The sequence below is a fragment of the Phocoena sinus genome, chromosome 5 (assembly GCF_008692025.1).
Source record: "Phocoena sinus isolate mPhoSin1 chromosome 5, mPhoSin1.pri, whole genome shotgun sequence".
NCBI classification, from domain to species: domain Eukaryota; kingdom Metazoa; phylum Chordata; class Mammalia; order Artiodactyla; family Phocoenidae; genus Phocoena; species Phocoena sinus.
Window position 1 is genome coordinate 53,010,982 of NC_045767.1, and position 14,675 is coordinate 53,025,656.

Sequence of the window (14,675 nt, forward strand, 5' to 3'; positions counted from 1 at the left end):
GGTTGGTATTATGGGCTGAATTGTGTCCTCCCAACATGCATATACTTAAGTCCTAACCCCCAGTACCACAGAATGCAGAATGTTACTGTATTTGGAGGCAGGGCCTTTAAAGAGATCATTAGGGTAAAATGAGGTCACTAGGATGGGCCCTGATCCAACAGGACTGGTGTCATAAGAGGAGGAGATTAGGACCCAGACACACACACAAGGGAAGACTGTATAAAGATACTGGAAGAAGACAGCCATCTACAAGCCAAGGGGGAGGCCTCAGAAGAAACCAGCCTGCTGACACCTTGATCTTGGACTTCCATTCTCCATACTGCGGGGAAATGAATTCTGTTGTTTAAGCCACCCAGTCTGTGCCATTTTGATATGGCAGCTCTAGCAGACTAATATAGTTGTGTTCTTGTAAACAGATTCTAAATGCAGGGCTGTGTGTGAAGCTTTACAGGAGCAATGTCAGGAAATCCCGTGTGAAAACAAGGAAGGCGGAATTGGGCAGAGGGAGAAATTGAGCTATAATGAATGTGTCGCCAAGGTGGTGTTCTGGAGCTGGGATGGCCCTTCCAGGACTTCCAAATCGAGGAAAGGGGCCTTTGTTTTCCTACATCAGTCATTGTCAAGGTGAAGGAGGGGTGGTTATTTTGCCCCCCCAAAGAACATTGGGTAATGTCTGGAGACAGTTTTGGCTAACACACCAGGGGATTGGCTGTGTGCATGGACACTGGGGGAGTGGGTGCATGCACTACTGGCGTCTAGTGCGTAGAGACCAATGATGTTGCTGCCATACAACCTAATGCCCAAGACAGCGCCCACCCCCACCCCCATCACCCCGCAACAAAGAGCCACCTGGCCCTGAATGTCAATAGTGCTGAGATTGAAAAAGCCTCCTGACATCAGCAAGTGCTGAGCTGCTCTGGCCAGGATTTAACCTTGGGCAGACCCCTGCTGCTGACGGCAGTTCCCAGTGAGGGGTGCAGCTGTGAACTTGCAGCAGCCTCTGCTCCCAGCAGCTGGGGAATGGGTGTGTTTGCCATGAAGAGGATCTAGGCAGACCAAAGGGCACTTGATCTGGCCCCTCAGACTTCTCTCTCTAATAACGGTAACAACCAACCACGTTCAGGGCACTGGCCTGTGAGTTTTACATATGTTATCCTCTTAAGCCTCACGAAAAGGCCAAGAGGCGGATTTTATGGCCCCTGTTTTGTAAAACAGTAATCCAAGACTCAGAGAGGTTAATCACTCACCCAAGATTACTGAGCTAGTAAGCTACCGAACCAGAATTTGAATCCGGGGCTGTCCGACTCCAAAGTCTGGCTCTTTCGCAAGCAGGAAGGACAACCTTTCCTAAAACAAGAGCAGTACACATAGCATACAGACGAGAAAGAGGATGGAGAGAAAGAGACTTAACCCAGAACTGATAGAAATCCAGCCTTACAACAGCCAGAACCCTGAAACAATGGCTGATACTGTGCAAACATTTCAGGGGCCGGACCCTGAGCTCGGGCTTCTGGGAGAGAGGCCTCCTGCCACCTCTCTATCCAGAAACGTTAATGGTTACCAGAATTAATCCCTCTGATGAGGGGACATTTTTTGCCTCCTTGAAGAAAATGCATGGACCTTAGGACTTTGTGTGATGACAACAGTAACTATGAAAAAGGAAACAGTAATTATGAAAAAGGAAATAAAGACACTTCCCGGGAGACAATGGTATAAAAATAATTTTTATTTGCTACTGTAAATAAAGTAGTGCAAAGAGTAGTTTGGACCCACAGTATTGCAATTTATTTACTACCTTAGCAGCATACGGCGTAGACAGTCTGCTCTTCCCTTTCCTCCCTCTCTGTCCGTCCCCCACGACCCACCCACCCACACACACACAAACACACACACACACACACACACACACACACACACACACACGCCCCTATGCAGACGCAGGCAGGCATAAAGGGCGGGGAATGAGACTATGAGCTAAAGGCTTGTTTCCTGCGTATTCCACTGCTGCCAGTCTATTCTAATGGGCAATTCATGGAAAAGACTAGACCTAAATACTAAGAATTTTCTAAATGTTATTTCACGGATTGCAATTGAAAGGTAAACGATATCCAACAGTGTCATTAAATGATTCGGAAGCACTACAGCCCTAGAAAAATTCAAGGAGAAAAATGTAAACCCAATTTACAAAGCCATCGCCTTCCCTGTATTTCCAGCCTTAACCCATTTATTTCAAGGTGCCTTAGAATTGCTGGGTCTTGGATGTCGCATGGAAATCTGTCCATGGGACTGCGAGGGGTAGGGCAGTGGCAAACACACACACCAAATATTATCTAACTGGTAGAGAAGTCACAATCTTCTGTTTTTTAATAATAGGGAATGAACAAGGGGCTAAGATTCTTAAAATCCATCTCAGTGTATAAGGATTCGGATACGCCACAAGGCACACTCTGACTCCCCCATACACAGTCATTAGAAATGGACATCCGCAGTGACCTGCTTAACCTCCCCGACATGTCCCTGTGATCAGGATGCTCCTTGTATTTGTTTGATAACCTTTGGTATAACCACTGTCTGCTCTGGGTATTTCTTTGATTTAAAAAAAAAAAAGACACCAAGTGCAAAATTCACATCCAGTTGACAAGACATTTAAGGTGTATAATGCCCCAGCCCCAGCTATCCAATACCAGCTGTTGAAAGGATTCTCTCTCATCTGGAGAGACATGGAGTGCACAGTTCACCCACGTGGCTCCGGGTTATTGGTGACGGTGGGCTGGTCCTGAGCAGAGGCGTCTGCAGCTGGAGTCACAGCTGGACTTGCAGCAGGGGCAGTAGGGTCTCGGGGGGCCCGGGCTGGTGTCGGATGGGAACCGCTGGCTGCAGAGACACATGCACAACAAGTGCTGAATATTCAAAACAGTACGTGCAGGACACACAACCACACCTAGACCCTTGCAAGCCAGGAGAGATGCTTCTAGACCAGTGGTCCTGGCACTAACTGGATGAGCAACTTTGGACCCATTATATAGGTTCTTTGGACTTTGGTGTCCCCTCCTATAAAATGGCAGGTTGAAACAGATGTGCAAAGATCTCTGGGATTCTAAGTCCTGAATTTATTCTGTGACTTTACAGGGGTGTGTAAATATTAAGAAAGAGAGAAAGAAAGCAAGAAAGAAAGGAAGGAAGGAAGGAAGGAAGGAAGGAAGGAAGGAAAGAAAGAAAGAGAAAGAAAGAAAAAGAAAGAAAGAAAGAAAGAAAAAGAAAGAAAGAAAGAAAGAAAAAGAAAAGAAAGGCGGGGGAGAGGAAGGGAGGGAGGGAGGAAGGAAGGAAAGAAGAAGGAACTCCTTGGTCTATGTTTCCTATGGTCATATCTCTTTTTTTTCACCTAGTATTGATACAATGCAAGCTCTGGATTACACCAATCAATCAGAAAGAGTGTTGGTTTTATTCACATTCTGATTCCATTTGGATGATATGCCAAATTTGATTTAAATTGAATTCTTTAAGTAAATGTGTATACATTTTGGAAAACATAATTACTAGGTTTAATTGTTTTTCAACCTACCTTTAGTAACGAGGTTGAACCACAATAAAGGTTAGGGAAGCTTATAAAGTTTTATACTTTATGGCAATAGCTTTCAAGCGGGGGTAATTTCGACCCCCCGGGGACAGTTGGCAATGTCGGTAGACATTTTTGGTTGTCACAGCCGGAGGATGGGGTGCTACTGGCATTTAGTGGGTAGAAGCCAGGGATGCTGCTAAGCATCCTGAAATGCCTGGGCCAGCCCCCCTCCCGAACAAAGAATGATCCAGCTCCAAATATCACTAGTGCTGAGGCCCACACACCTGCTTTATGTACTAAGGCTGTGAAGTATCCTGTCCATAAGATTGTGGGCTCTGGGACCCGGCTGTTCTGCCCTTTATCAGTTATGTGACCTTGGACAAGTTACCTACTCTCCTTCTGCCTCTAAAAAATGGAGAAAATAAGAATATCTGTACCTTATTTTGCTCTTATAAGGATTAGATGAGTTAATGTAGAACAGTGTCTGGCTCGCCTAGGTACTCAACAGATGTTAGCTCTTACTACTAGTGACCTGGTTTACCATGGAAATGTGTTGATTTATCAATTTCTGGGGCTGCGCTTGCAGGACTGATGAAAAAGTTGGAGTGTTTGTTTCTGGGATGCTTTATAGTCCACTTTTAGACCCCAGTAGCCTATGAAAATAGCCAAAACTTTGAAGCCAGAAAGCCCAGAGTCACATGGTCCTTACAGTTACCGGCTGAGTGAACTTGAGCAAGTTACTTAACCTCTCTGAGCTTCAGTTTCTCTGTCTGTAAAGTGGCGGTACCAGCTTGCAGGGGTGTGTGACATACAGCTAGCACAGTGGCCATGGTTTGTGCGAACAATTGCCTTTAAGCAGTGCTCTTAAGCTCAGCAGTCCTTGAGTCTCATACAATTTTCAGTAGGTGGGACTATTCTTAAAGGTTCCCAAATGTCCATCCTGAAATGTATCGACTTATAGAAGATGCCATCACTTGTTGACCATCTGACTTCTAGATAAGCTCTTCAAGATTTCCACCTGCAAGAGGCTATACTAGGAAATTCCGGAACGGGCTCCAAAGCCTCCGACCTTTTTGAATATGTAAAGGAATTCTCCAAGGAACCCCTTCCAACAGCTACAGAAAACCTTGTGAGTCCAGAGACTGTTCTGGAAGAACAGGATAGTGGCGGCGGTGCGGAGGGGGCCCAGGTGTTGCATAACGATGTGACGCTTCTAGGTCAAAGCCATCACTCTGGCAGGTGATCTAACCGCGGCAGGGACCATGAGACCCAGTGATGCGGCACAAAGACCATTTGCTGGAGTCAGGAGACCTGTTCGGGGCAAGTCTCATTTATCTACCACTAATAGGTGACTTAGGGGTAGCTACAGAATGTCAGACATTTCAGTCCTAAAATGCTTGAATCTCATAGGCTTTGGTTTCCTCATCTGTGAATCGAGGGGCTTGGATTAAATGGTGTCCAAGATTTCTTGGGTCCTAACAGTTATCTTTCTGATGATTCTCTGAGGAAGTTAATGAAGTACTAAGGCACGTATTTTTCCTTTTCAAGCTCAGGGAAATGTTTAAATCACCATGGTAACAAGATAAATCAGCAATCAGTTTTCTGATTAAAACAAAAAAAGTGCCACTGTGTAAATGTAGAAGGAATGCATAATTAGCATCTCCACCACTGAAATCTTCTTGTCAGAGCATAACAAAAATGCTCGATGTTTCGGCAGTAAGTTTGTTATTATCCATGTGAGAACGCTGCCATTTCCAGGAGCAGTTTGCAATCACTGGACAAACCCCCCAACAGCCCGTCATAATTTTAAAGTGGCCTCTTTGTCTCCGATCACCTGGAATCTGTCCTAATTTGATTACCAGATTAGAATCAAGGTAATGAGGAAAATCAGTGTGCTGCTTCAAAAATTACGGAGTCTATTCCTGAGTCAAAAGTGATTTTTGGATTATTCGCTGCTTGAGGGACCATTTTCTGTACATTAGTGAGAATAATAAAGAGCTGGCCCTGAGCTGGCAGACTGCAGCCCATGGGCCTCAGGTGGCTCGCTGCCTGTTTCTGTATGGCTTGCAATCTAAGCATGGTTTTTGCATTTTGAAATGGTTGAATAAAAATCAAGAGAAGAGTACTATTTCGTGACATGTGAGAAACACGTGAGATTCAAATCTTCATGTCCACGGTAACGTTTTATTGGAGACCAGCCATATCATTTGTTTTCCTGTATTGTCAATGGCTGCTTTTGCACTCTAATGAAAGTTGAGTAGTTGTGACAGAGATGGCCCTCAAAGCCCCAAATGTCTATTATCTGGCCCTTTACAGAAAAAAATTGGCCAACCTCTGTTGTGGACCACTGCAGGAGAAATATCTGCTTGCCAGTTGACCAGATGGGAGCATAAAAGAAAGACGAATAGGAGAGAATATATTGGGTGAATCCAGAGATAGTAGACTATTTACAAAGATGAAGCAGCGGGGAGGGGGTGGGTAAGGAGGTGAGGGGGAAACTCTGGAAATCATATACTATGAATAAGATCTAATCCACTTCTTTTGGGCCTCTGGATCCAGCAGGGACCAGTCCACGTATAAGATCCATGTCATTTAAACATTTCTTATGAGTAAAGATACCGGGAGGGCAGCAAGGATAATGAGATAGGAGAAAAGTAAAATCTCGCCATTAAATCACTCTGACTTTAAGGCTGCTACTTTTTGCATGAGTACCACTTTGTGACATTTTACTGTAATTTTAGTACCTCATTAACTGGAAATGTAGAGGACAGGAAAAGAGTAGGAAAAGGTTTAATTGATCTTGTTCGTATCATCTTACTCTTTTTAAAAGACCACTTGGCTAACCACTTAGGCAAAAAAGATGAGTTGGCTTAAATTATGAATGTTTTGAATAGGCTGACATTGGTTTAAAAGGTGAGCACGTCATGCCCAGAGCTGGTAGTTCTGAAGATCTTGCTCTATACTGTGTATTCTATTTAGACACAAAGTTTACAATAACACGAGGAAGGCAGGACTCTCTCTGAAGCGGTCTTTTACATTTTCTCCCTCTATTCTTCCCTTTACCTTCCGCCAGGCAGCCAGTCACGCTCCATGTCTTTTCAGTCTCAGGGGAGATTTGTGGCAGGGACAGAAATGGAGATGGTTCTAGACGTACTTTACTTTGGGATTTTTTGTTTTTCCCAAAGCCTGGGTCCATTAAAGCAATTATGCTTGGCATCCTTGACCGGGAGGGGGAGAGGGAAAGTGCTTTAGAGATGCAATGAGGCAGGGAAAGGAGGTGTCTGGAGTGTGGGAAAGTGGCTGAGCCTGGCTGTGGGTGTACCTCAGCGGAGCCCTCACCTTGCCCTTCAGCAATCTGAGAAAGGAAGACCTGGCAGAAAAAAAAAGGCTAAGGTGCTCAGCTTTGGCAAAGACAATGGGACTTGTAGGTGACCCAGAAGCTGCGAAGCCGACGGACCTGGAAGGATGGCGTAGGCCCAGGGCAATGTGTATTCTGCTATCAGACTGGTGACCATCTGAGTAGTTAGTGCTACCAAAAACCCAGGGACCTTTGCACGTCCCTGGGAGGCATCAGCTTCAAGAAAGACTGAGCTGCCTGGTAGTATGCAAGCTAGGAATCAAAATCAAGTTCCCTCAAAGGAAATAAAAGATTTTTTTGCATACGTAATATTTTTTGTGGACTTGTTTTGGTACGCTAGCTAGACTAGTCAGTATTTTTGTTTAGCTGTTTTTTAAAAAAGAGCTTTATGTTTTAGAAAGAGTCTAATAGCATAGAAAAGCATGCTAGTCTCTGGTAGTGGAGTCTGCTACTTACTGAGGTAAACCAAGCTCTTTAAGTGTAGGTGCTACCTGGTGTCAGCGTACTTTAATTGCAAGTAAAATGCCCTAGGGGGCATTACTCCTTAGGAGATACCGGGCTAACATTTCTTGAGTTCTGAATACTTTACTCAGTGTTCTCTCATTGGGTTCTCTCAACTACAATACGACATAGGTGTACTACTAATTCTGCTGTTTTAGGGAACAGGAAACTAAGGCACAGAGAAGGTCCCTCCCTTGCCCAAGGTCACACAGCTAGTGACAGGCCAGCATCTTAGCGGTCTGTGCTGTTAGCTACTGTCCCACACCGCTAGCCTTCTGAACGCAGGACAGTTTACTGTGGCAAGTGTGGTGAAGTGCTGACTATATATCACAAAGCGTATAAACTCAGGAGGAAAATGAAGGTAGTTGGAGCTGAACGCAAAATGGATGGACAGCTCAATTTAAAGGTTTGGCCATAAATCATTAGTTTTTAGAAACAACTGACTGGAAAAAGTGCAAATCACAGAATGACAGCGATCCCTAACTTAGAGCACACTCCTCTTACCCAGCACCTTAAGGGAGGCTCTTAACTCTCAAATCCTGTCCCTCTCCGCTCTGGCAGTCAGCACCTAGGCTGCGTTCCTGTGCCGGCTTAACCACGGCCAGGGTCACCACCAACATCTACTACATCCGTCACCTTCCCACGGGGTGGCTCATGGACCTCGGGCATCAGCTCCTCGGAGAGATGCCCGCAGTAGAAACTCTGCCCGCTGAGGGACCCCTGCAGTGCTTCTCTGCTGCTTTTCTATGCTTCCATCCCCCTTGCCCCATTGTCCAGTCACTGACGGAGTACCCTCTTATTTCAAAGTCATTGACAAATTTGCACTTATATGGAGGACTGTAAAAATAGGAAAATAATTTACTACATATTTTAATTCAACACTAGTCCTAACAGGGCTGGTATGTACCACTGTAGGGGCACATTTTGGAAATATGTGGAGACTCCTTTTTTTCTTAACTTCTATGCCCTTACGACTCTAAGTGTGTGGAACAGCATCGTGAATGTAACCTGAAACCTTGTGAGAAATGCAGGATCTCAGAGGCCACCCACAGACCGACTGACTTAGAATCTGTATTTAACCAGATCCCTGTGGGATTCCTGTGCACACTGAAATTAAGAAGTGCGGGGCTAGAATTTACATATTGAAATACATATTATTTTATTATAATTACTTTCTTTTTATTTCTCCTTTATATTGCTGTTTAGGGCATTATTTTTTTTTTTTTTTTTTTTTTTTTTGTGGTACGTGGGCCTCTCACCGCTGCGGCCTCTCCCGCTGCGGAGCACAGGCTCCGGACGCGCAGGCTCAGCGGCCATGGCCCACGGACCCAGCCGCTCCGCGGCATGCGGGATCCTCCCGGACCAGGGCACGAACCCGTGTCCCCCGCATTTCAGGCGGACTCTCAACCACTGCACCACCAGGGAAGCCCTAGGGCATTATTTTTAAAACTAAGTGTGTAGGCAGATTACTTGTCATTCATTTCAAGGTACCAAAAAAATGTCTTAAAAAATACATCTTATGTAAGGGGACAGTGGGTCAGAGGCAGATGGTAGCCACTGTTTTAGAGTATCATAAGTGTGAAAAAGTTCAGAAGTCTGCTGCCCTACATCCTTTCATGGACTCTATTTTGTGATTTTGGGCAGAACACGGCATTCCTTTAGCCCCATTTCTTCATCTGTAAGATGAAGGACATAGAATTAAATTATTTTTAAGATCCTATCCAGACTTCTCCAATGCTCACCAAAGGGAAGAGGTATGTACACGAAGAAACAAGTGAAAGAGTTTGAAAAATATGAAAAACAAATGAGTGAAAGAGCAAAGGTTACACAGGAAGGGGAAAGTATATCAAAAGGCAGGAGGGACAGGGAGATGGGAATGTGGAAGGACTGATAATGAAGCTATGGAAAAAGGAAAAAAATGACGACTTCTGATAAAAGCCATTCCACCAGCCCATGAATTTTCATGGCTACCAGCTGGCATAAAATGAGAAAGACAATTTTCAGCTCCTCTAACGGAATTGCATTTGTAATAATCATAACAATATTTCTACAGAGTAAAAAAGACAGAAAACACTGACAAGACGCAAAATAAATGCATTATACCTGGGAACAAATTTAGGGATGGGACAGAATTTGCATGAGGAAAACTTATCAGCTGGCGTGCTACAGGGCATCAAACCTGGAAGGGCTTTTTAAATTTTATTATTTATTTATTTATTTATTTTGCGGTACGCGGGCCTCTCACTGTTGTGGCCTCTCCCGTTGCGGAGCACAGGCTCCGGATGCGCAGGCTCAGTGGTCATGGCTCACGGGCCCAGCCGCTCTGTGGCATGTGGGATCTTCCCGGACCGGGGCACAAATCCGTGTCCCCTGCATCGGCTGGCGGACTCTCAACCACTGCGCCACCAGGGAAGCCCTGGAAGGGCTTTTGGTGGTTCCTTGTTAACCTCCTCAGATAAATGGGGGAAAATGACTCCGTATTAGCCTCTCGGAACAGTGGCTTCTGTCTCACCATCAAATCTGTGCTGAAATGAACTTCTTTTGCTTTTCATTATCTGCTACACAAATAACGGCTATGCCGATGCTCAAATGCCATGTCCAGCCCTAACGTATCCATTTGTAAATGTCCCTGTTGGTCTTTGTGAGTGATTCTGTCCTTCTGTAGCTTCCAAGATGGTTGGGAATTGGAATTCTCCCCTGAGAGATGTTTGCAAATTTCAGTACCTACTAAGTGTGAGATCATAAATGATGGGACCAAGGCCTTCCTCTGACTCAGCTTGTGGTCTCATAGGGAAGATAAACATGACAGTTAACATTATTGAGATGGTTTTATATGCCAAATAAATACAACAGCTAACATTTTGGTGTCATGTGTATTTTTTTCACTGAACTCTCCTAACAACCCTGAGAAGTAGCTACTATTATAACTTCATTTTATTGATGAGAAATTGGGGGATCAGGAAAGTGAAATAACTGGCCATAAGTCACACAGCTAATGAAGAGCTAAGCCTGGACTCTAAACCTAGCTAGAAAGGACTGGGGTGCCTATCTCCTTAACTACTGCCCTACACAAGCTCAGAAAAGAAAGAGTGACTAGTAGAATCCACACTAGACTAACGGCTGGCTCTATTGTCCCCCTCGGCCCCTCCTTCTGAATCTAAGTGGCTGGGTATTTTTACTCATCACAAGTGCTTGTTTATTATCTTACACATTTGATTCCTCGACTGGGATAAATAGGAAGACTTCATGCTAGAGGGGGCCTCAGAACTGGGTTTTAAGACACACAAGGTATAGTTTTGATAGCAGGTGTACTTTGAATTGGAGAAGACATTTTTGTTCAATTTCTTAAGCACCTTATTTTTAAAAATCCTTGCTTACTTTGAAAAATGTAACAATAATTGGAGCCTTCCATCAGCCAGAGATTACGAGACAGCCCTAGGGGTAACCACCATGTGAATGATCCACCTAACGAAAGGAAGTAGAATGGCTAAGGAGGGAGAGTGTCATTTTTCTAATAAGGAAAAAGAATCCCTATATATATTTTTTAAGATTTAAAAAAATTAGTTAATTAATTTATTTAGTTCTGGCTGCACTGGGTGTTCATTGCTGCGTGCGGGCTTTCTGTAGTTATGAAGAGCAGGGGCTACTCTTTTTTGCGGTGTGTAGGCTTCTCATTGTGGTGGCTTCTCTTGCTACAGAGCACGGGCTCTAGGCGCATGGGCTTCAGCAGTTGCAGCACGCGGGCTCAGTAGTTGTGGTGCACGGGCTTAGTTGCTCCGCAGCATGTAGGATCTTCCCGGACCAGGGCTCGAACCCATATCCCCTGCATTGGCAGGAGGATTCTTTTTTTTTTTTTTTTTTTTTTTTTTTTTTTTTTTGGCAGGAGGATTCTTAACCACTACATCACCAGGGAAGTCCCTCCTACATTTTTTATATTGCCCTGGCTTTTTATAAATCTTTACCTGAGACAGACTGGCAATACTGCACGGTCCAGGCGATCAATGCAGACAGCAGGAAGGTTCCCAGAAAGTAAATCTGCAAACATCCAAAGCACATGTCAGATGACTGACAAAGGGTGGGGACCATGAGGACGGAGCTGAGGGGAGACAGTTCCTACCAGGGCAGAGTGCAGGGTGGCACCCCAGATAAGCCGGAGGTTAAGGTAAAGCCAGGCCAGGGAGCAGGGGCTGAAGGACTCCTCGCTGCTGTGGCTCCAGCACCTGCAGACAAAAAGCACAGTGTTGCCAAACGTTGGTAGCATTACTTACGACCGATATTTGCAGATCCTCAAACCCACATCCTTCTGCTTTGGCTCAAATAAGCACATGTAAAATGAGAGAAAAAAGAAACAAAACCAGTTCTGAGGGGTGTGAGCCTGTGCTGAAATTCTAGGATCCTGGCAAAAATCTCAGAAAAAGGTCAGTCTTGTCCTTCATAAAAAGGTCAAGGAGGCCCTTGTAGCACAGGAGCTGCCAAGGAACACTTTTATGTGAGTGTCTGTGTCCAAAGTCCAGACACTGGGATGCCTCCCTATCTTGCAGAAAAGTATCATCTTATTGGACACTTTATTTTTTCCACTCTCGTGGAAAAACTTCGTCAGCATTTTAACTTCAAATCAAGCACATTCTATATCTTAATCCTCAGATACTAGAAAAGGGAATTAAGTTTGGGTCCAGCTGAGTGTTCTCTAATCAGAACAAATCCTGAGCCCTTTATAACCACTGGCATTAGAAAATAAGACCAAGGAGCTTCCCTGGTGGCGCAGTGGTTGAGAGTCCGCCTGCCGATGCAGGGGACATGGGTTCGTGCCCCGGTCTGGGAGGATTCCACGTGCCGTGGAGAGGCTGGGCCCGTGAGCCATGGCCGCTAAGCCTGCACGTCCGGAGCCTGTGCTCCACAGCGGGAGAGGCCACAACAGTGAGAGGCCTGCGTATCGGGGAAAAATAATAATAAGAAGAAGAAGAAAATAAGACCAAGGCTAACTTTAACCAAGAAACAAACACCACCCACTTGGGTTCCTCCAGCTGCTACAGTATTAAAGAGGCTCTGAACTCACCTTTCGTACAGTTCTTGGAGGATGGAGATGTTATTAGAATGGATGGTCGGGTCAATTTCCAAGAAATCCAAAATATGATGTGGGATGATAGCACCTTCCTCAATTAGCAGGGCCAGGTTAAAAAATCCCTGAAAACAAGCCACAAACCAAACTCATTCACTCCTTATAATAAAGCCTAGATGGACACTTCATCAGAATGTAAACTAACCTCTAGATTTTTTTTTTTTCAGTCCCTAGAGCCAGATGGTTTTGTCATCTTCACTGATGAATTGTTTCCCTAAATATATGCATCGGAGGAACTTATTTGCAGAAGAACCAGGAGGCTTTCAGAGGACGCTGTGTCCCATCTGCTCAGAAGCCAGCCACCAGGGGAATCTGTCCTTTCCTGTTCATTCTCTCAAAACAGAACTCGCTGGAAAACGTGCCCTTGTATCATCAACAAACCCAGAATATCGACTCAAAGGCAGTGTCCGTCACTTACAGACTATACCCTGGGTCACCATCGGTATGTCAGAATTCTAACAAATGTGGCTGTGGGTGTGCTCGGGGCTGACATTCTAAGAGGAGAGGACCTCTGATGCGCACGGTAACGTGCAGGTGTTTGTCCGATCTTTCCTAAGGCAGCGAGGAAAACCTCCTCACCTGATTTCTCTTGGTACAGACCCTCTACTCTGGTACGCTTCCCTACCTCCCTCTCATTATATATCTTGTTCTTGACCCACAGAGGTAGGACCTGTCTCACTGGGCTGTGCAGGTCCAGTAAAATAACACAGTTAAGAGCCTGATGGTCGAAGTGCTTCATAGAGGATGGAAACTATTATAGGACCTGGAGGAGATGCACTGTCAGGAGTCTCACAAGCCAGCTATGTGATGATCGTGAGAAAAATAACAGCAGCTGGAATTTTCTGAGTGATGCTATATATGAGGCTTTGTTCTGTTTTACATATATATTCACTTAATCCTCACAACAACAAATTGAGATAGATTCTGTTATCCTCTATACTATTATTACTAGGAAGCCGAGGCACAGAGAAGTTAAGGAATTTGCCCTAGGTCATACAGTTGGAAAGGGGATTCAAATGTAAACAGACGGGATTCAGAGCCTCAAATCTTAAGTTCCACCTTGCTGCTAAATAACCTCTAAATAGATACAAGTATTAGGTGCCTTAAAATTTCACACACACACAAGCAGAAAATAGACTGTTTCTCCACTTTTTGAAAGAAAGGCGCTCTTAAAACTCGAGGTATTAGAAGAAAAGGACTTTATAAAATTTTAAAGTCTCTGAACAATGGAAAAATAACAAGATTAAAATAAATTGGAAAATGGACTAGGGGGATATTTGTATGCATTGTAATAGCTTAAGGTTCATTATCTACTGGGCAAATGTATAAAGAACTAATTATAATTTAAATTAAAAAATATCAAAACTCCAATAGATAAGCAGACAAAGAGTAAGAATAGAGAATTCACGTAAGAAAATATAAAGGGTAAATTATCATAGATGAGTATATGTAAAAGTGTCCATCCCCAGTAGTAGTCAAATACATACAATTTGAAACAATAAGGAAGGATCAACTTATAATCATTCAATTACCAAATTAAGTCACGAAAACATCCAGTGCTGACAAGATTTCAGTGATCCTTTTATACTAAGCACTGCTTGGTGATACATTAATTGGGAAACAGTTTCAGAAAGTAAATCGGCAATATACTATTATTATGTAACCATGAAACCATTTAGACTGTTTGACTTAGCAATGCCATCCCTCAGATTATAAAGAGATTATTCAAACGGAGGTGAAAGATGGAAATATGAGAATGTTCATTGTAGCACTTGCTATAATTGCAACACAATAGGAAACGACCTTCACGTCTTCCTTAACGGGATATAAATCCCATGAAGGCAAAAATATTGTCTATCTTTTAATCTTGTGTCCCCACCACTAAGCAGTGTCTAAGACATGGCAGGACTACATAAACATGTGTCAAATCCATCAATAAATTAGCAAACAAGACAATAAATGTCCATTAAAAGATAAAACTTAAAAAATTACAGTCTAAAAATAAATAAATGAATAAATTACAGTCTATCAGCTCAGCAGGATATGGCGCAGCAGTTAAGAGTAATAATTACAGAGACCATGCAATAGAATGCACCCATTCCTACAATACGTGAGAAGAAGCAGATTTTTCAAGTGGC

The 14,675-nt window shown here is 43.9% G+C and overlaps 1 protein-coding gene across 4 annotated transcripts in view; it reads right to left on the reverse strand.

Moving 5' to 3' along the window:
* Positions 1-1,878: 1,878 nt before the first annotated feature.
* Positions 1,879-14,675, reverse strand: part of SEL1L3 (SEL1L family member 3) — a 96,009-nt gene continuing 83,212 nt past the window's right edge. The window contains exons 21-24 of one of the 4 annotated variants that reach the window (XM_032633656.1): positions 12,475-12,602; positions 11,536-11,638; positions 11,381-11,453; positions 1,879-2,874 (exon numbers count right to left, since the gene is read on the reverse strand). In XM_032633656.1, coding sequence (XP_032489547.1) covers positions 2,735-2,874; positions 11,381-11,453; positions 11,536-11,638; positions 12,475-12,602 — 444 coding nt within the window. In that variant the 3' untranslated portion in view covers positions 1,879-2,734. The other 3 variants (XM_032633659.1, XM_032633658.1, XM_032633657.1) reach the window with 3 other exon arrangements.